The following is a 22,756-nucleotide window of genomic DNA, read 5'->3' as shown; positions in this document are numbered from 1 at the left end:
CCCCTCTACACAGGAAATGCACCCATAGGAAGATTACTAGAACGACCAGCAAAGTTAGTCAATTCAGTCAAACCTACAAATAACGTCACTCCAAAAATGACTGCAAACTTTTTGATCAATAAAATGGAAGTAGGGTCCTGCCCTAGAAATAGGCAGCTCTTTGACTAAGCTGAATTTTCCACAGGACTCCCCTAAAGAGCAGGTCAGTGTGCTTTCCACCCCACCTGATCAAAAGCAGTCACTACCCCAAGCTAAGCATCCTGTTTTGGAGGGAAAAAGAATGGTATTTTCTTTGGAAAACCCATTTGAGTGCTTTTGCAGAGGTATAATTAAACAGAAATTTTTCCAAAATAGTTTCTAATACAATCAAGGATTCTTAAGTGATGTTCCTGTTCCTGGAAGAGATTAGTCTCCTCCAGGCTCACAAACTGGGTTCTCGGAGCCAATAGTTTAAGCATCATAAAATTAAGGGGTGTGTTTGAAACAGTGCTCACAACAAACACTTAGCAGCTCTCCCTGACGCCCTCCCCCCTCTTTCCCAGCCAGTGAACCAACTTCTCTGTCTACACTTCAGAAGTCTCGGGAGGTGTGGAGAGCCCCTCCATCACGCTGGGGACATTGTAAGCTGTGAAGTTTATGTTTGTGGCGCCTGGGCTCAAACAGCCATTCAGTGGCATGCTTAGTTATCAAGAAAAGAACAATCAGAAAAGATCCGTAAACACAATTGGCTGCCAGAGCCTTGAATTAACTACTTTTAGTTTAAAAAAACCGACTCAAAGTGGACATTTTACTTGCTTTTATAATAAGTCGGGAACAAGAATTCAACAGTTGGAGCAATTTTCTAAAGTAGCTTTTTTAAAGGCAGGGGAATAATCTGTCTTCCAACACATCCAAAGAAAATCTGACTTGCATTGTTGTGACAGAATCTTTAATTGTTCATTAGCAGAGGGAAAGTAAATAGTCTTTAATCAATAGAACTCAAGCCTAATTTGGATTATAAATCTCCTTTACAAAAATTGACTAACCGAAGTTTACAAATGAGAAAATAAACACTTTCTACTTAGTTTTCTTTTCCTAGGGATGCGATTAAAAATCCAAAGTGTCTGGGTGCCATATAAACAACTTTGGGGGGAGGGTTGAATTGAAAACTTTTTCACTTTATTTTTTAGGAGAAAACTAGATAACTTCGGGTGGGAATTAGAGCGGTTGTATTTTAGAGAGATAAATCTTGTTTGTAGCTTATAAATTCAAGGTGCTTAAGAAAGACAGAGTGGCTCTAAGGTAACTTGAGCACACATTGTCTTTTTGGCTAGTAGTCAAAAGGATTAAGACAGACCAGAAAGGAGGTCATCAAGAACAAGAAGACTTTAGCAAGTTGATCAGGGAAAATAGCAAAAGAACATGACAAAGTTGGCTCCTGAATTTTGAACTCCAAAACTGTCAGTGGGTGAATGGGACACACACACACACACACACACACACACACACACACACACACAAGCAGAAGGATAAATAACCATTGCAATGGAGGGAAAAAGTCTTCAAATATTATTCTAACTTTAAAGGGAACTTTTTAATGTTAAGAAAACTGAATCCTTTTGATGAAAGGGGAACAAAGAGATAGAGTGAATTAGAGATGTTACTGTTCTAAAATAAGGGAGGAATAATCTTGTCTTTGAGAGTCTAGGAGCTGGTATGAATTCCCTGATTTAAGGAACACATCCTAGATGTTTTCAATTGCATTAAATAATAGCTTTCAGAAGCTAAAGGAAATGAGTCATAATATCCAGAATGAAGGACTCCGAGTAATAAGGGAGTAGGAAACACAGATAATAGCAAACAGGAGGAATTTCATTAGAAGAAGGAGCTCAAAACTAGGTCTCCAGAGGTGTGCAGAGAGAGGGAGAGAGGGAGCCAGAGATGATTTGCAAACAAGAAGACATTTCAGCTACACACTTTAGCACACATGCTGAGGAGGCTAGAAGGGGAAGACACACCTTTTGCATGAATAATACAAGAACTGGAAAGCTATCGACCCATCAATCCATTCTCAGCCATCAGACAACAAATACCTTGAATCTAGCAAGAGAAATCAAAATGATTCATCACTTGCTTCTAAATTACCTGAATTCAAGCTGTGGACTGCAGAATAGACTGACATCTACATATGTGAAATATCCCACATCTCTCAAACACCCCTTTAATTTTAGAAATCAGTGCCAAGAGAATAAAGGATCTCAAAGCTATGTGTCTCCTTTAAGTCCCTCAATGCAATCATGAAAATAATTCTTAGTAAATATTCTTTGTGTTTTGGACCTAATGTACCTGAACCTAGCAGAGCCTCTGGCTGGGGAAGGGAGTTCAATGGTTTCCACAGGGGGCTTGAGCAGCCAGGTAACTTTGTGAGCTCAGCTCCAAATTCACATTGTAACTGTCACCTTCACACACGCTTGATAGCTTTTGCATGGTGAGAAAAACCGGGAAGTCAAAAAGGCACACCAATAGGTACAGCAACCAGGAAACTAGAAGAGTCAAGTCCAGTGACTAGAGAAATTAGAGACCTGAAAGAAAAAGAGAGGGGAGGAGAGGCGAGGCGGAGAGGGAAGAGGAAAAGAAGGAAGAGAAGAGAAAGAAAAGAGCAGTGGGGGAAGCCTTTCCAGGGAGAAGATCCTTGTGCGATAAGACAAAACGCTTGTTTTTCTCAGCAGAGCCATTATTACCACTGGCCAAATTATTACCCCTCTGTCAAGAATTAGACACAACAATCAAAGTAATCAAGGGCATGTCTAATGCACTCTAACATTTTCAATGCAAAGTTTGTTTTCTTTCTGGCCCCACGGTAGAGCCTGTAATTAACCCGTTATGTAGAACGATGCCAAACAAAAGCCTAATTGAGGCTCACTTCCCGACTTGCACAGGTTTGGAGAGGGCAAAAGCGACTGAGAGCTGCGGGCCTCGGGCATCGCGGGCATTACAGGGTCTTCAGCCCTGACGCCCTGCTCCGAGTCAGGGGCCCAAGAGGGTAACGCGCCACACCACACACGGTTAGGGTACGTTAGCTTCAGCATTTATTAAGTTGTCAGATATTGAAAACGGCATTACACTCGCGCATACAAACGAATCTAGTTTCCAGAGTCAAAGAAATATCCTGGCATGGGGAGAGGGAAGGAGAAAGAACAGAGTGCAGCCCCAGTCCCAACCCTAAACCAGCTTAAAAATAAGAGCCCAATTTGAAGCAGGGCCTAGTGCCCATCCCTGGGTTCTGGAGCTCACCGGGGAACCATTCCTAAACGCAGTGGGGATGGGGGTGCTGATCCAGGGAGCAGCGCGTCCCCCACCCCTGGCTCTCACAGCTGGGGGCGGGGGTCTGCAAAGCGTTGGTCCATGTCACCCACTCAAAAACAGGCGGTTCCCCAACAACACTTTCGGCGTTTCCTCCTGAGCCAGTCACCCTTCTCAAGGATTTGAAATTAGAGATGGAAAGGGAGGGGTGGTGGGGGTGGGGAAGGGGAAGAGGCAAGAAAATGCAGACACCTACAGTTCTGGGAATTGCTGAGAAAAGTTCTTTCCCCTCTCAGCCTGTCCTTCTTCGCAAATAAAGCAGCATTTCTCAATCAGCCGCCACTCGTCTATAGTGGTCATCCTTCACTGGCTAGGCAGAAAGCCTCTTTAGCAAGAGCTTATATTTGAAATGTGGGTCATTTCAACCATTCTAAGCAGGAGACTTTGGTATAAAGCACTTGATGCTAAAAAAATAAAACAGTGACGCCAATCAAAACCATTTTCAAGGAGACCCTCTTCCTTTTGTGGTGGGGTGGATGGATGTGGTGGGGGGGGAGGAAGGGGACAGAATAGAGGACAGCATCTCATTTCAAAAAACCTGTAACATTATCACAGCAGAGAGCTAAGGGTTTCTTCCAACCAACTTTGATCCAACTATTGAAATTGAAACTTGCAAACGACCTGAACTACTTGCAATACAATATCACACCTACTGTTCCTTAAGTCATTTTATCCCAATTCACATGCAATCCTTAATTCCAGACATTTTAAAGGCTTGCTAATAAACATATAAAAGAGGGACCCTGAATCATTGCATTCATTTATTTATCTATGCCAAACGTTTATTAGTGAAATAGTCCTGAAGATAAAATTCTACATATGGCGCTTTGATTTCACATAATATTTAAGAAAAAGACAAAACACATAAAATTAGACATATAATTCAAAGACCACGGTACAACCTTTATCTTTTTTTACTTCAGCAAACAAAAAAAAAAATGTCAAATGACATGAAAAGTGGCAAGTCTTCCGACAATAAATAATAAATTACTTTATAATTTTTGCAATGCAAGAGCAAACAAAAAAAAAGTTTCCTTTTTTCCTCTTTATTTCCAGAAAGAGCGAAAACAGTCATTTTAACCAATAACTATACACATCTTTGGGGGAAAAGTCCTTGGACAGACACAAGTCAAACACAATCCCGAGACGCTTGTGGCAAAATAGAGGTAACCTTGTTGCAATGCTTTATAAGTTGGTTTTTAAATCTGAATTCAAAAACCTTTAAAGTCGCTTCAGACTTCTTGATAGAGGATGGATCTCAAAAAAAAAGTGAAAACAAAAAAAGAAAGAAAAATAGGAGAGGAGGCAAAAGTAAAACAAAAAGAAAAAGAAAAAGAAACCAGCTACAGGGCATGCTAAGAGACCCAGAATTTCCATTAACCCCTTGTTAAAGTCAACTAAAAACATTGCAAGGCAATGCAATTCCACCTTCCTGAAAGGACTCTTTCAGCCACTGAGGCCCGTCTCTCCTGCTCTTTGCTGGAGCTCCTGTTTGGCAAGGCAATGACCAATATAGAAACAGCACCATTCAGATTAGGATGGACTAGATAGTTTCTAGTTCTGCTTTTCTCTAGATGCGCAGTGAAATGAAAATGCTTTTTTTTTTTTTTTTTTGAGATCCTTGAATATAAATCCTCTACGTTTTAAAAACGTCTTTTTTTTTTTTCAGTACTCCTAAGGTCATTGAATAGCATATGTTGGGTGTTGGGTTTTGTTTGTTTTTAATTCTAGTAAAATCCCATGATTGTCTTCACAGTGTTGCTACCATATCACCTTGTCATTAAAACAGACTTCGTGCACTTCATGGAGCATTCATTTCTTGATTCAGTTTTCATTGACTGGGTCGTTAAATACTTTTGTTTCAGAGTTCAACATAATTTCCCACTTTCTCCAACAGGGAAAAAAATACATCTGAATGAATGTTCCTCATGCCTCAATAGGACTGGCTACCATGCTGTTAGGTGTATCTGGGAGCTGAGAGGACATCGATGCTACTTCACTGCCAGTGGAATTAGAGCCTGGTCCTCCTTCTGAAAAATTAACCTGCATAAAAGGTTGACAAGTAAATAAAGGGGGCTTCAATAGTATTCACAGAAGTATAAAAAAGTCACAGTATTGTGGTATGCATGTACAAGTGTCTATGTAAATAGACAGAGCCACAGATATCCACTTATGTAATAGAATTTTAACAGGTTTAAAGGAAGCCTATGAGGAGAAGCACTTGGGAAGAAAACTTCTGCTTTCTCTATATTCCTAAATATCTCTGTTTCAATGCAAACTGAATTCCCAACATTATGTTGCATTAAATTATTTAAGATCAAATGTGTTTCCCCTGGTAAAGTGGCATCACAGCTCTTCCATGATGCTCAAAATAAAATTATCCTGCTGGCTATATGTTGCCCTAGGAATAGGCAAGTTCTCAGTCTCTAGGCATCAAAGCCTTTATTTTTTAGTGTGGCTGTAGATTCAGTGAAGTCTCCTTGAAACAATGATTAACTCTTTAGAGGCCTCACAGAATGGTCTCGGGTCCCCAACAACCACCTTCTTTCAAGAGGAGACCCAAGTACTCCACTTCACCAGGTTAGTGGTATGTGCTCCGACACTACTACCAGTACCACTGCTACTACTATTAGAACCCTCCTCCACAGCCATGCCTCCCACTCTTACATCAGAGTCCACTTGACTGCTCTCACCTGACACTCAAGTTTCAGAAGATACAAACACTTGGCAGTCTTGAAACCTCCCCTTACCTTCTTTCTGTTACTCAAGTTTTGCTCAAATGATGCATCAGGTGAACGACTTTTAAATTAAAATTTTCCCTTTAGTTTCAGGATCTCTCTCCCTTTTCTATTCTATTAAACTTTCCCATTGAGAGGTCAAGGGACATCTCAAATTTGCCTACCCACTAGACTGGCCCATTAATACACACACCCTGGAACCAAGCCCTTTTAGCCACTGCTTGCCTCTGGCCAATCATCCCTGTAATGCTGACACAAAAAGCAAGTGCCCTGGGGACAAGTGTGAAGGTAAAAACCTCTCCTCAACTGATACAATAACTTCATTCCTAAAGGAATGAACACAGTTTTATTTTAGGATATAGCTTCATGTTCTATAAAACAAGATCTTAGAAAGCTGATTACACTCTGAGGGGAAAAAAACCCTAAGAATATCTATCATTATCAAAAAGGACACATCTTTAATATTTTTTGTTTATTTTAACCTCTGAAACCTTTTGTACACAAAAGTGAATTCTCTTTTATAAATGTGTAAGACACTTTAATACTTGGATAGGCTTCCACAGATTAAAAACACATTTTCTTTGATTGACAGAGCCCATGTTCCTTTTGTTATACATACCTCAGAGTATGTGTCATACCTAAACACATACATGTAAAAATATAGCCATAAGGACATTGGAGAGATGGCTCAGTGTTTAAGAGACCTGGCTGCTCTTGCAGACGACCTGGGTTCAGTTCCCAACACCCACATGGCATCTAATAACAATCCATAACTCCAGTTCCAGGGAATCCAACACCCTCTTCTGACCTCTGCTGGCACTGCATGACAGGGTCAGTTACATACATGCAGGTACTCATACACATAAAATAAAAAAATAATTGAAAAAATATAGCAACAAGGAATATCAATGAATAATATTCAATAATCAATGGATAATTATTGATATAGGTGAAAATTGTACCCAGACAGGTGCTTGTTGCTTGTAGATGACAGCATTCTATCTTATTACACTGAATATGTATTATAATCACTTTGAGTCCTGAAAAACACCATTCACTCGATACAGAAAAGGAAGTAAACTCACTGATTGCTGATCCAAATGCCAAGGTGATCTCTGAAGTCCTTACAATCTGTAACAGTCTAAAGCGTGTGGTATTGTAGCTTTGTGTACCTCTGCACACATATCATCTACTCATGCACCTTGAGGTTCATCCCACAAAGCATGTCTGAGTTGCAAAAAAATCACCCTGCATAGTTAAATAATGCAGTCTCATCTTTAAAAAGGACTCACAAGAGATCTATGAGATTCTGGCATTTTCCTCCTTCCTCTTCACCACACTCTTCCTTGCTTCTCCTCAACCCTGGGTCAGGGAGCACCCCCTCCCAATCTTTCAGTGTGTGACAGCTAAACAAGAATCCCCTTTCTGTTGAGAATTCTTGGCCTTCTCAGTCTGGGAGCTGACACTTACCAGTTGCTGAAAAGCAGGCTGATCTATGTCACTCTGCAAGGCGAAGTCGCTCAGTACTTTCCAAGGAGGCTGGTAACTTTGCACCTCTACTGGGTTAGCCTGTAAACCACCGTCGTGTCTCTCTGGACTAGCTGCCACCATGGGAGTTCCTGTCATCCCCTGGATATTCTGTGAATAACCCCCCAGCCCAACATGGTAATTAGCAACCCCCCCACACTGTCTGAGCATGCTAAGCAAATATACCCAAGTATTATCTTATCTATATAGTGGCCCTTTATTGACTCTGTAAATCTGTTGCACCTATGGATATTAGTTAGAGTTCAGTTTTGTTTTTCTACCTCTGTGGACTACATTATTACATAAGCTGAGATCTTGTTAAAACAATTCTACTAATCATCTCCTTCCTTACCTTCAGAGCTTACCCCCACAACTCCTCCCATCAGCCTTCACTGGCCACAGCCTCACAGAAGTAGAAAACCGAGGTCCAGTTGAGCCTCCCCTCAGCCTTGTGACATTTCTAGGCCATTTCAGATAGCTGTAGTAGAAAATCTCCAGGCTGGCTTGCAGAGCCTGTCCCCACTCCCATATTGTTGGACCTGGCTGCTTCTGTACCATTTTACACTAACCAACTTAGAAAGTACCCTGCTTGCCAAGTTTAAGGACAACAGGTTTTATGACATTTTAAGATAGGGTTGAAACAGTAAAGGGGGGACAAAAGAGAAAAACTCTTTAGATAACTAGGAGGTTTGCAAAGTTGTGTGTGGGGGGAGTCCTGAATAATAGTACCAAGGACCTGAAGCCTAGATAGAGGTTTGGGGTCTACCTGGAGTAGAAAATTGTCTCTATGGGCATCAGTGAACTAGGCCTCTTCCATCTGCACTAGCAGTGTAGGTCACACCAAGTAGTCGGGTGAGCCCAGCAGACTGCCTGGGTATATGTCCCTTGAACCCTGAATTCTCATCAGCCCCGAGTTGTGGTCCTTTCCTCCTATTTAGTATGTGAGGAACTCTAAGGGTCAAATGTTAGTAAAACCTGGCCTTGGCCTCACTGCTGCCTGCCCTGGTAGGGATGGGGTGGGGGCGCTGTGTTATTCAGGTTCAGGGCACAAATGACATTGCATAGCATGGGCCCAACTTGGAGCAAGAAATGCTGTCTCGGTCTCAAAGGTCTCAAACCAACCTCCTGATGCCTCTAGGAAAGCTGCTGGGTTTAGTAAGAGGATCTCCCCTTCTGGGGTCCTGATGGTGCTGAGCCCCTGTGAATCCACCAGTTCGTACAAGGTCTCCTTCCCCCCTTCCCCCAGCGTTTCCCTGGCTCGGCTTCAGAGCTACTCACAGTTTTGTCATTGGGCTGCTGCTGTTGGAGCTGTTTCATCATGATGCTTCTCTTCTTATCCTTGCACCGCTTGTTTTGAAACCAGACTCGGATCACGCGGGGGCTGAGGCCGGTCATCTCCACTAGCTGCTCCTTCATGAGCGCATCAGGCCGGGGGTTGGCGGCGTAACAGGTACGCAAGGTGTGCAGCTGCTTCTCGTTGAGCACAGTCCGCACGCGGGTGGTCTTCTCCGGCTGTTTGTGAACATGCGGCCGCAGGGCCGGCTGCCTGGCGGAGATGGGCTCCGCTGCGGGGCAAGGGGTGCAGTGAGCCACCGGGCCGCTAGCTCGCCCTCAAGCCCGCCAGCCCGCTCCACTCCCGGCCCGCGGAGCAGAGGTGCGGGTGAAGAAGGAGAAGTAATCTCACATCCCTAATCTATAGAAGTCAATGCTGAGCAACCTGCGCAAAACGCTGTCCCCACCTCTGCCCCTGCCCACCCCTGGGAGCCAAAGGAAAAGCACCTCAGAGTGGGTGTCTCTACTGAAGGTGTCGCCTAAGGGACGGCATTTTTGACCACTACTTTTCCTCCCTCCTCCTCTTTCCTCATTACCAGAGGGACCCAGAGTACACCGAGTACCCCCATGTCCAGGCTAGGCGTTCCCTCGTGGGTAAAAGCCACAAGAGGGTACCAGGGAAGGAAATGCAGAACACCCCACAAGGGACCAGGATGTCTGCGACCGGAAGGCTGAGAATTCTTCCAGAAAGCCTTGAACTTCAATCCCAGAGGACAATCATATTTGGGAGCTAAAGAAATTTTGTATTCCTGTCACCCAAATGGTCCCCAGTCTTTTTTAGTACTAAATCAACGTGGGATGTTCCTGAGACCCCCTGACCCCAAGCACAGGAAAACTGAAACTCTGTGGAGCTGTCTGGGTTTAAGATAAACGACTGCTGGGAAAGGTCCCTTGCCTCCCTCCCAATATTTGGGCCTCTTCTATGTTTCCCACCCTTGGCTTTGCCCCGTGCCTGCAAGTCACAGATCCCCCAGGGCAGAACTCAGAGCTTCCAGAAAGAGGTGAGTGGGGTGTTGGGAAAAGCAGTCCTCTCCTCTTCCCCAGTATTTAGTGGTACTGACACTTTAAAACTACGCAGGAGGGGGGACTGCAGATCTACTTGGTCTTAGCCAACCTTACTCCGTTTGCACTTTCCTTTATAGAGGAACTGGCCCTCTGATCTGTATGGAACAAATCTCACACCTTCCAGCGACCCCCCGAGGTCAGGCCAAACACCTATGGGGTCAATTCAGAGCTACAGTGGCAGACTGGAAGATGAAATTCTCACCAAATCACATAGAATGAATGGCTTAAAGAGGCAGGGTCCTTTTAAAAGGCAATTACTGCAGATTAGGTTGTTGACAGTTTTAAATTACAGCTCTGTGCAATGGCCTGCAGTTACTAAGACTGTAGTATCTTTTAGGGGCCTGTTTTCTGACAAAAGCATAAAAATAAAACTTAGAAAACATTTGGATTGAAGAGTAAGCCTCAAGAAAAAAAAAAAAAAAAAGATTTGGAAAGCAAAATGTCTGGAGGCCACTTAAGCTACCTCCGCGAAGTTCTGGAGGAAGCTCCTGGAGACCCAGGGCTCCACCCCTTTAATTAGGCTGCAGCGAGGCGAAAACCTGGCGGAGGTCTGAGGGCAGAAGCCCATTTTCAGTAAGCCCTGGGTTGGACGCCAAGGGAAATCTTACAGTACCATTTGGGCTTGTGTATACACGTGTGTACAAGTGAATACGCTCATGTCTACTCACACATATACATGTAGATGTGTGCTTGTGCCTTCGGTGAGTATATGGAAAACTGCTAGAAAGGAGCAGAGCACTCGTAACATTTCAATTAATTGAATGCGACCTTCAGGACCACCTGTGGCCCCCAGGTCACTGGCAGGAAAGGTGACGACTTAGCTCCACCTGCCTTCTCCAGCCAGGCGTCCCTCTGGGTAAAGGAGTACCTGCCATTTGCAGCGGCCGCGCAGGATGCAAGGGGCTGAGAGGGTCTCCGGCGCCCAGGCTGGCCCTCTCCACCACATCGTGGTCGGCGCGGCAGAAGAGTCCATCTTCCCGCAGAGCGAACTCGTCTCCCGGGATGAGCTGGCGGCTGCAGGCCACGCAACGGAAACACTCGATATGGTACACCTTGGAGCGGGCGCGCATCACGAAGTCGTTCTTACTGAAGCCGATGCTGCACTTGGCGCATTTGATCCCGTACAACCTGAGTGGACCGGCCCGAGATGGGAAGAGAAGCACAAGAGGAGAGGTCACTTCAGACAGGCATTGCCTTGGTCCAAGATGGCCAGCGAGTGGGGCCTTAAACCCTGATCTGCTCGGAAGAAAATCAGTAGTAATAAATTCCCCCCTCCTCTCCCTCCCTCCCTCCCTCCCTCCCTCCCTCCCTCCCTCTCTGCTCTCTCCAATCTTTCCTTTCAAAAGATAAACCTTACACATGAACTTCAGTGTCTCAGTTGGTACCTTTTAGTTCAGACATCCAGCCCAACCCAAGAAAAAAATTAAGGATGGATTTCAAACGTGGCCATCAGTCTCAGGGTTATTCTGACAAATTTTAGCAGGAAGGAATTCAGGGGACGCTGATGGCCAGTAGCACATGCTTTCGATTCCGATTCCCTAGTCCTCAGTTTCTGATGCTAGAAATATTTCTGAAATTACAACAAAAAAGGTTGGAAGGAGGACTGTCACCCCACTTCATCTGTGAACACACACAACTGCATAAACAGAACAACAAAATGAAACCTCAGAGGGTTTCCAGATCCCCTACCACACAGCAGGACCTTTCAGTATTTATCCAACTAAAGATTTTCCAGAGGCCACAATGTTAATGAAGTTCCCTCGCCTTTCTTCCTCTTATTATTAGTATTTAGAATCTGTTTTTGCTCCCTCGGTCTTTTTTCAAATGGCTTAAGCATCTATCTCTATTTCAATTTGCCTGAAAGCAATGGAGGCAGGAAAATGAAAAGATGAGAAGATTCACTTCTAAGATCTTCCTCATGGCTGGCCTTTCCTAACAAGGGGCAGACCTTACAGGTTCCATCTACCGCTGCATGCACTGTAGGCCCTTCTCTTTGCCTGTTTGTAAGTCCCACAGAGAGAATGAGAGAGAGAGAGAGAGAGAGAGAGAGAGAGAGAGAGAGAGATCCACACAAAAGAGGAGAGCATATCACTCCCCCAAGAGAAGATCTTTAAAGAAAAGTGGTCACTCTATTCTGCTTTTACAAGTATAGAATCTCCAAGGTGTCTGTGCAAACACACACACACACACACACACACACACACACACAAACACACAAGTTAACATGAGTTGAGACAAAGTGGAGAAAACATAAAAGTAATTGGGTGCTTCGACAAATAGAGGTATCCAGAATTTTCTCATGCAAATCTGTATACAATTGAGCAAAACAGTATCTCCAACGGAGTAAAGCTGCTCCAGGAGGTTCAAAGTGGATGCTCCTACTTCAGAATCCTGAGTTCACACTCCATCCAAATAAACAATGAAAATGGCTCATCTGTCAGAGGTTTGAAGGTAGAATCTGAAGTTTCCCTCCCTCTACCTCCCTAAAGCAAGAGCTCCCATTTTATAGGATGAAGACTTTACTTTGCCTGTGACCAAACAATTTAGAAAATCCCTCCCCTTTCCAATACCCCACTTCCTCCCACTCTCCTCTAAGCATTACATGTACACACTTGGCGGGTGCGGGCGCACGCGTGCTCTCACTCACACACACATACACACACACACCTCCCTCATGCACCCTTCCATTTTATCTACGAACGTTGTACTTTCCACTTTGTGATTTCAAAAAGAAAACACTGGGCACCCTGTGAGCTGAGCGGCAGAGAATCAAGAGCTTATTTTAAATCTTAACTAAACTTAAAGGCAAGTTCTCAAGCTCCAAGCTCTGAAACTCTTGTGACTTACAAAAGCCATTTACTCACTTATAGTCAATTAAGATTTTAAAATGTATGTATGTATATTTTCACTATCACTAACATACGAGTGACATCTCTTCTGTTTTGTATTCAAACTCCTTTTTTTCCATAGAAATTCTACTGGGTTCCTAAGATAGAAAAGGAACTTTCTGATACATGCACACAGGTCATGGAAAACTTGAAATTAGCAAAACCTGATGCAACAAAATTAAGCTCAGCTCCTATGTGGTTTTTATCTTGTCACTATGGGCAATTCCCTCATTTTATCAGTAACTAGATTTTAATGTGAGAAAGGAAGCTGTTCAATTATCTAAATATACCAATTGTTCGTAGACAGATGATGGGCAATTTGATCTGCTCAGTCTAATTCATCAGCTCAGATAAGATAAGAAAGAAAAGATAGTCAGATGTCACCAAAGGGTTAATATTTAAAAAGATTAAATTTCCGGTCTTTTTTGTAAGGAATATTTCACTTGGTTTTGAAATTTGCTAAGATGGGCTCACCCTAGAAGTAAAGGGAAGCAATGCTCACTCTTGCTTTTCTGAAATTCTTCAGCCTAACTTTTGTCTATTTAACTTGACACCTCCAAAGAATTTTCAAGTTACTAAAAAAGCAGAAGAAAAATAAACAAAAACACTGCACTACACAGTGAAAATAGTTTGTTTTTTTAGTTTAAAAATCCAAATTTACTTTTCTTAATTTTGTTGTTTTAGAAGAAATGTGAAAGAGAAAAATAATTTCAGCACCACAAACTCCAAGTCATTAATAAACCTTAATACAACACAATTTAAGTAAACCACTGTGGCAACACCCCCACCCCCAATGAGATGAACAACACAGTGTAATTTTTAAAGTACTTTTGCACGCTGGGCCCTCTAAGGTAAACTGCTCCCCAAACACAAAGCCGCATCAAATAATAAATAAGAAGAGACAAGGAAATCTCAGAAAATAACGAAGTGTAAACGGCATACCTGATATAATCTCTTTTACAGTAGGTTTTCCCATCCCTAACAAAGCACGTACAGCTCTCGTCCAAATACTGATTACACTCTGCACATTTCAAACATGCCGCATGCCATTCCAAATCCGGAGAAACCCTTAGAATATACTGATCGTGAATTTGATTGCCGCAACCAACACATAGGGAAATCAGACGTTTTTCTGAAATGAAAATAAATACATGATTGACTAACCGTTTACTTCCTACAGCGATAACCACACTTTTAGTGTCGTTCTCTTATAGGGTGTACTCGGGGAGAATTTTTTTCGTTCCTTTTTTTAAAGAGTACTGCACTTTGGGATGGTAATTGAAGTGTACTAGGATTATAGGTTCAGGCCACCACACCGTTTTTTTTTTTTTTTTTTTTTTTTTTTTAAGGAGGTGGAATATATGTAAAATGAAGATTTGAATAGTCTACATTTGTAAGCCTAGCACGCAATCAAACCCGCTCATTTTGTATTTTCTCCCCTCCTCCCACTTCGCTATAATCATTAGGTAAGATTATGGATAAGTCAAGTCAAAGAAAAGGTTTTGACTAGAAGCGTTAAGTGAACGCACGGATGTCTATATTTTCCAGGAAGCACATTCTTCAATTGCACACAGGACTGGATATTGTTAGCCGGAGTAGACATCAATACAGTTGTCACTCGTTCTCTTTTGCAAGTCTAATGCTAATTCATATCCGCGGGTACTGTGTGTGCAGGCAGACCTTTGCAGCATAATAACCTTCTCCAAGAGCTCAGGATTCCCCTGGAGGAAATCACCGCTTAGCACCAGAAGGCTAGAGTTTGGGAGGTCACACAGTCGAATTCAAACACAAGGTATGATCGGTTTCCCCAAAGATCAGAACCCACACCAAGCCTGCTGGCGCAGCGTCAAGGAAAAAAAACAAAGCACAGAAAACAAAACAATAACAAAAAAGGAACCACCTTTTCTTCTGTCTCTCCAGGCAATGACTACAAACGCAAAGAGCCCTGGTTGCAGTACCTGAGAGAGACCCCCGCACCAAAACAGCACACCGAGCCCCACAAGGTAAAATAGCCTCTTACTTTTTGGTGGATCGCCCATGTCTCCCATATCTGTAAGAGGGAGTAATGTCCACAGTGAAATGTTGGTTGTACAGTTGGTGAACAGCACAGAGAGGATGCTAAGTGAGAACTAGTGGCCCACGGGGCTGCCCAGGCTGGAGGAGCCGCTGCCCGGCTGCGCCGCGCCCTCGCGGATCCGGGAGTCGGATTTAAGCCGGCGGCGTTGGCGGAGCGGAGGCGCTGCGGCGGCGGCGGACTCGGCGCGGCTCCGGCACCTCTCTTCCTTATCTCTTACTCAAACTTCTCAGCTCCAACTCAGCTCCATCGCCATTGGTCTGACGCAGCGCGCGGGGACGTCAGGCGAGCGCCGCGCCCATTGGCTGCGGGGCGCGCGGCGCAGCTGTTCTGATTATCATATTTCAGCCTAGGCGCTGCCTCGCGCCACTGACCGTTCGGGAGCCCGCGGGACAGGATTAGGACTCCCGAGGCTGTCGCTCTGCGGGCTCAGGCTGTGTTCCTCCCTGATGCTCCCGTCGCCTGGCCGCCCGGGCTGCGGGTCCCCTGTCCTCCTCCTCCGTCCCCTCCCCGCGCCGTCCCGGCCTCGCGTCGCGCTGCTCTGCACCCTGCGCTCCCGGGGTCCCCGCAGCCCGCGGGCTGGGCTGAGCGCTGGGCTCCCTTTTCTGCCGCCGGTGGCGAGTGGCTGGTGGGTAGGTCCTTCGTGTTAACGAGGTCCCTCCTGGGCACTAGGAAAAAGGGAGGGGGGATTTGAAACTGGATGCCTTTTTCGATTGGGTCCCACGCTGTCGTCTACAGCCCCGGCCTGGTCCCGCTTCGCTGGCTGCAGGAAGGGTACCTTCCCACTGGAGCTGGCAGCCCACCGAGCGCTAAGGGAAAGAAGAACCTGGAATGGGATGATTAGACTCAGAAGAACTGTGCGCTGACAGCTGTCCTGTCACCCCATCATTCCCCGGCCTCAGATCTCCAAAAATGTGGGGTGGGAGGAAAGGGGAGCTCCTTGCCTAAGCGGACCAGTCAGGTTGGAAACGCAAAGGTAAAGCGAGTTCACTCTACAGACTGCCTCTCCCCTTCCTCCCTCCGACCCCCTGAGGTCTGCTTTTCAGTTAACTCTTTAATCAAAGCGACAACTAACCAGAAGTCAGACTGCAGTGCTCCAAAGTTTGCAAAGCGGTTGTTTACCTTCCAATTCGCTCTATGGGTCTCTTGCCTTTTGTTTTTAAAAGCAAAAGTGCACTTCGCTGGCGGCGTTTTGATCATAAGCGCAGCTTTACATTTCTCTCAAGACAGTTTTGAAACTGTTCGTCTAAAGGCAGGAGTAGGCAGAGACTATTAGAGAACAGTGAAACACCTATTTCCCTTCACCGGGGGTTAGATTTCTAATTGATTCCGCTGAGGAAGCATCTGAAAGAGATGTTGCCTATATCTTACCGCTAACTTTTGCCTGTAGTTTCCTACATGATCCCATCATCTCTTACAGTCTTCCAAAGACAGTTATTGGGAGTTCATATAGAATTCCCACACTTCCCCCAGAGCTTCTAAACAACCATTGCTTATCTAGTGAGACTGCTGGTTTATCTAAAATGGCCTACAAACACAAACCTTAGAAGGCTTAATTTGGTGTCTTGTTGCCTGAAGACCCAGTGGGTTAGCAAACTCTTTTCTTTGTATCTTTCACCAGATCTAACTCTTGATAAGACCTTTGAGCCCTAGATAGGCCTCAGTGGCTGAGTTTGAAAGGTGTGCCTCTCCAGAGTGCAAAGAGAACCTAAGGAGCATGAGTTCTTGCCTGATCTAGTGAGAGCTTTACCAAGAACTCGAGTTTTCGCTTTGTTTTTGTTTTGCTTGGCTTTCTTTGCTATGTTTTCTCTCTGAAGATGACAAATGGGATCTCTTCCTTTCCATTTTTTTAAAATTATAACTTATGTTCAACCGCATGAGGAGAATGGAAAGTTGGATTGACGGTAAATTTACCAGTTGTGTTTTGTTTTTCTTATTTCTGGTCTCTGGTGTCCTATGCATGGAGTCTTTTGTCAAACTGCTTTTGCAAAGATTTTTTGCAAAGCTTATAATCACTACATGAGAAAAAGTCTGCCTTGTATAGGGGCATGTTTCCCTTGCAGATAATCAACTTGACTTTAGTTTTTTTGTTTGTTTGTTTTTGTTGTTGTTGTTGTTGTTTTAAAGATACCACAACAGCACCAAAGGTAAATAGAGGATCCAAACTATATTTCCTTAGGCCACACTTGAAACATTTAAGAGAAAAAGCATTTAAAAGAAGCAGTGGAGTCTGATGAGCTCTATTTGAGACCCACAAATGACCCTCACTGTTCCTCCTTACAGAGAGAGAGAGAGAGAGAGAGAGAGAGAGAGAGAGAGCAATAAATCTGTTAATTGTCAATTCCAAGTAGAAAATGTGGCATTCAGCTTGGGAGTAAACTGTCAATAATAAGCAATTCTGCCCTAATGTTGAAGACACCATGTTTTCTTAGTTCAGGATGTTATTGTAAACCAGCATTTTTGTTTAGTTCCTAAACTGATCGAAGCAAGAGTCCATGCATAAGATATTCCTCTCAAAGGAAAAAGCTTAAATGAACCCAACAATTATGTTGTGCTATGATGGATGTGTCTACAGCCCTATGTGTCTGTACATTATACTATTTGCATTAAAATCAAAGTTTCAGCAGCAGCCAGTATTTGTTTTTCTTTACCTGGAAGTTCTATGCCTACACATTCTGTTTCCTTAGCTGATTGCTGTATGTAAAATCATCAGGGTTTTTATAGAATACATAAAACTGATTACATAAAAGTGATTAGCAATATTTTTCCCAAGTACTTGATCACAGGAGCGACCTCTTGTGTTCAAAGGGGGATTAGACAATCTCCTGTCAAAATTGGATGCATTTTGACCTTTGTGTATTGTTAGGTCAAAAATATATCCTTCAACACAGTAGTGGTGTCAGCCTCTAGTTTGAGCTTCTCCACTGAGGAACAGAAAGGAAAAATGGGTAATTAGTTAAATGATCCCTCCAGGCCATCTTCTCCCCAGTATAGGATTCCAGTTTTCATACTGTTGGGATGGTAAGATTTAGTACGTTCCTAAAGTCTATGGTATCTGCCCACATGCACTGGCACATACTTTCTAAAGCGTAGTTGTTACATCTAAGCTCCCTGGTGACTCATTTAAGATGCCTGTGTTTTGTATGTGTGTGCTGTTGCTTCCCATTTTTCTGCTTTAATTAAAATTGAAACTTTCTACATTAAATTTAATGCCAGATTCAGATTCCTGAACATCATGAAACCAAGTTATTTTCCAAAAATCTAAATAGGTTTTTCATTGAAACTGGAAGGTAAGATTACATAATTAGAATTCACTTATTCTCTAATGTCTGGCAGAGGTGAGTCTTGTTTCTTTGAGAAATTATGTGCAGCGAGAAGAGTTTTGCTTTTCCATCTAAACAGTATTGGGCAGAAAAGGAGGCTTTGTTCTGTTTTCCTTGAGCAACGGATGTTTGCTCATTTTTTCCCCGGGTGATGATGTTCTATATTCAGCCCTCACCAGAATTTAGTTTGAAGGAGTAATGTTTTGAGATGGAAAAATACAACCAAAGGATTTGTATTTTCTTATTTTAGAAACACAATGGAACATGGACAAGTTATTTCAAAACACTTAGAATGAATGTATATGCACATCCCATTTCTCCTTCCTAATTTTTCTAAGTAGTCTCTTTCCATGTAAAATGAGGCTGTATAAACCATTGTATCTTTAATCAAGTTCAAGGAGTCCACAAAACTACATGCTCTTACAGGGAATCAGGATTAGCACTTACATTCCATTGGGAACAGGGCATGGTTGTTTAGAGCTAGTCGTTTCTCTTCAGTTGTGCAAGACTCATTGGGGATCAGTGGAGAGAATCGGCTCTGATTTCACAGAAAAAGCGATCTCCACACTCATAGGAAATGATTACCCCTTTCTTTCCTTTTTCTTTTTAATAAAAAAGCCATGATAATAAAGGCAATTGTTAGCAATAACAAATCTTTACATCTGAATCTCATTTTATTGCTTAGGACTCCTACCGTGAATATAGTTTTGGTGAGTGGCAATTACTGCATTAACCAGTTAAAACAATCCCCGTGAATTAGCAAGAACTTCCTTAGTATGAAGAGCTTTCTAGCCCGAGTTCAGGTGGTTGTTTCTGTCGCTGGCGTTCCTTTCTTAATATTCTTTCCTGGCGGAGACAGCTCGAAAGGCAGTGATCCTGTGCGATCTGTTGCTCGGTTCTCAGCCGAGATAGAATTGCACTTTCCCGGCAGAGGCGAAGCCGCAAACCTCAGATTGGTCCTTACTCTGCAAAGATCCGAAGTTGATCGCAGTGTGGAGTTGGGTCAAGCGAGGACAGAGATCTGCCCCCTCCTTTACAAATCGTGCCTCCGGAGGGATTTACTGTTTTCTTAAAATCGGCAATAACCCTTTTCAAGTGAAACTCCCCCTGCCCTTTCCAAACTCCTGAATGACCAGGACTGTTTTTAACTGAGTTCTGCGTGGACCACAGGTTGGAACCTGTGAGCGAATTATACTAGGTCTGGCCCCATTCAGTTCAGAACCTCACATCTGGCAAAACTTTAATTAAATGCATTCCAGTGGATGTAGTTGGAGCCTTGGGGGGGGGGGGCAAAGAAGCTGTCCTGGTCACGTCCAGGACTAGGTGGTTGGACTACCAGATTTACCCTGAATCTTGCAAATCTTACCCGGAGCAAGGTAGCTCAGTCCAGCTGATTGAATCCGCGAAAATCTAGCTGCTGGGTCTATCAGAGAGAAAGGACACGTTTTCGCCTCGCCCGTCCTATCTTACCAGCAGCTCTGAATTTAAAACCAAAGGGCTGATTTAACTTCCCTTCTCGACGTTTCTGGGGAGGAGAGGGGGAGGGGAAGCGAGGGTACCACAGAGGAGGTCAAGAGGGGGAGGAGGAGCTGAAAATTACCAGCCAGGTCAGGGAGGGAGTTAGTAAACCGAGAATCTACCAGGATGCCGCAATCTTCACTTAAGTCAGGAATCTGTGGTGGAAAAGCTATCTCCTAGGGCATCCTGGGCTGGAGACCTCGGGTGGGCTGCGGAGGTGATGTCAAGAGTTACAACTGCTTCCTGTGAATTAAGCGGGCAGCTAAGGCGTGTTGGGGCGGGTGGAGTAGCTGAGGTGTGTGGACCGGGCTGTTTTGAAGGGGCGGGGAGTAGACTCTGAGCGCCTAAAGGAGTTTCTGGGCTGGAAAAAGCTCTACAAATCCAAGTCAAATACTAGTCAGTTGGAGGAATAAGATTGTAGGGACAATTTTTAAGTTCGCGGGCTATCTGCGGCGCCTTCAGGAAGGTGAATCAAAGGGTGAAATTGAGCGCTTGGATATTGAGAATTGTCTACGCCTCCAGATCGCCGCTGGCAAAAATCATCAATTCTTTAAAATTTCACGGTGAAAGAAGGATCCGCCGGGCCCCTCCACCTGATAAATATTGAGACGAGAATGGGGGTACAGGAGGCGATTTCTTTTTCAAAGAAATACATGTAATCAACTGGACCGAGTTATTAATTGGCTGCTTGAAGGGTCTAAGACGCCCCTGATTCTGCACAGGGCCAAAATCAGTCTCTTGGCCTAGGTACCTTCTCGTCAAAACTCGGAAATCCTTCCTCTGGTCCTTCTAAGACTATCTGCCTTTTTGGGGACTCCTCCTCAGCAACCCCTTGTGCAAGCACATTTGTCCCGAGAATTTAGCCTGCATTCAGGGAGGAGAGGGGGCTAAACCTTCGCCTGTTATCCCCTGTCCCCTAGGCCACCGCTGAACCCAATTTCTGAGTTGCAAACTTCTTACCTGTACCACTCCCCAACCGTCAATGTTTTGAGCACAAAGGCATTTTCTAGTCCATGTTCCTCTTGGCAAAAGTGGAAAAACCAATCGACGAGAATCCACACCCTCGCCTTAAGTCTTCCTAGAGAAAAGGGGGAAAAAACTGTTCTGTACCCCGCTATCTGTCCTGGGAAGGCGAGCTTAGCCCTGGAGAAACCGCCCAAATCCTCAACATGAATTAACTTGCTGTATATAGTCCGGACCAGGGCTCCTATGGCCTAGGTTGCTAGCCCTGGGAAGGCTTGCAAAGCTGAATACAATCAGCTGGAATGAGGATTTGAGGGAAAAATCGCTAAATACTGCCTCATCTGGGGCTGTCAATTGGGAGACTTCCAAATTGCCAGGTAGAAAAGAGGAGAAGAAAGCTCTACTACTGGCAGTGGGCTCATGGGTGCCACCTCTGGGAAGGGTGAACTTTCAGTCTTAGGTTGACCTGTTCAAGTCGGAGCCCCAATTAGCCAGAGCTTCCCCAAAATGAGTACACTTGTGGAAGTGAATGAATTGGGATACCACTTTAATTGCCTCACATTCTGTCCCATGTCACTTTTTCTGCCATCTGTTAGGGGCCCAGCTTTCTCTGCCTTCTGGAAAATCGTCAAGACAGCCTTCCCTTGTTATGTCTTTGTAGCAGCTTTTAAGCGTGATCGACAGTGCAGTTACAGATACACATCATTTGAATGAAGAGTTTAAAACCAAACCCCTCACCCTGACTAGGTGCCCTAAGGTGTTAGTTACCCTTCTCTTAGATTTATTTTATTTAATTTATTTGGCAAATATTTTCATTATAAAACAAGAGGTGCATGCATTCCCATGCTCTACTACCAAGCAGGACTGGGGGTGGCTTTTGGGTGAAGTGGGGTGCCTGATTTGCTATGGGACTGGGTTCCTTTGTAGATTTAAGAGTTCACCAGCCATTTAGAAGTAGCAATTATCTTGTCTTTCTACTGTTAACATATCCAGTACACCTCTATTGTACAAAACTCAGTCCCCAAAAGAAAAATCAACAATTTTAATTTAAAAGGATACTTAAGATAAAATGTGTATGTAAATTTTAGTTGACTTTACTTATAGATTGCACGTACCTCACACTCTAACATATGAAGACTATCAAACATCGGAAGCATATCTTTATGTATAATTATGAAGTAATTATGTGCTAATGAGAGCACCATTTAACTTTACAAGATATTTTCTTTTTTATATTTTATTTATTATTTTTATTTTATGTGTATGAGTGTGTTGCCCGCATGTATTTGAGTAGCTGCCATGTGGGTACTGGGAATTGAACCCTGGTCCTCTGCAAGAGCAGTCAGTGCTCTTAACCACTGAGCCATCTCTCCAGCCCCCTACAAGATATTTTCATAAAGAAAAATTAAAGTTCTCTTTCATATATATATATGTATTTCTTCCAAGAAAATAATTATCAGGCTTAAAATTGCTATTCAAAGATGCTTTTATAAAGAAAATGAAAAAAAAAAAAACCCTGAAACTTCATGAACTCAAGCTCAATTAAACAGGCTGGTTCATAACTAAGTGTTAGGAGTTTATGCCACCAGAAAATACTTTTGTTTTGTATACATTCATTTCTGTGAAAAAATTACACATTTTAACGTTGTGCATTAGATGTGTATGTTGCTGCTTACTATTCTGAAATCTCTAATCATATCCTATCAGCAATAACTAAAACCTGAATAAATTCTGATAATGCTTAAGAAATAACAGTAAGTTTTGTGGTATAACAACCTTGTGTTGATCATCATTTAAATATAAATGCTAATGTAGTAAAATTCATATAACTCTAGATGTCATCACCTCACAATTTATAAGAAATCAACATAAAATAAACTGCTGTCTAAATACGGACTGATTGCACAGTTTAAATAAAAGTTTTCCTTAGTTAAAAAAGAAACAAAACCAAGTGTAACAAACAGATTTACTTTCCATAATATCTAG

General features: G+C 43.4%; 1 protein-coding gene across 1 annotated transcript; it reads right to left on the bottom strand.

Annotated features, from left to right (window-relative positions):
• Positions 1 to 4,387: 4,387 nt before the first annotated feature.
• On the bottom strand, positions 4,388 to 15,463 carry Isl1 (ISL LIM homeobox 1). Its single transcript, XM_008832937.2, has 6 exons — positions 14,913 to 15,463; positions 13,835 to 14,024; positions 10,873 to 11,132; positions 8,886 to 9,172; positions 7,551 to 7,718; positions 4,388 to 5,385 (listed from the first exon to the last, which is right to left on the bottom strand). Exons 1-6 carry the CDS (start codon positions 14,938 to 14,940, stop codon positions 5,269 to 5,271), a joined length of 1,050 nt encoding a protein of 349 aa, XP_008831159.1. The 5' UTR covers positions 14,941 to 15,463; the 3' UTR covers positions 4,388 to 5,268.
• Between the last annotated feature and the right edge of the window lie 7,293 nt (positions 15,464 to 22,756).

Source organism: Nannospalax galili, unplaced genomic scaffold, assembly GCF_000622305.1.
Source record: "Nannospalax galili isolate Female #2095 unplaced genomic scaffold, S.galili_v1.0 scaffold235, whole genome shotgun sequence".
NCBI classification, from domain to species: domain Eukaryota; kingdom Metazoa; phylum Chordata; class Mammalia; order Rodentia; family Spalacidae; genus Nannospalax; species Nannospalax galili.
Note: the sequence above shows the minus strand (reverse complement) of the source record. Positions and strands in the feature narration are given on the sequence as shown.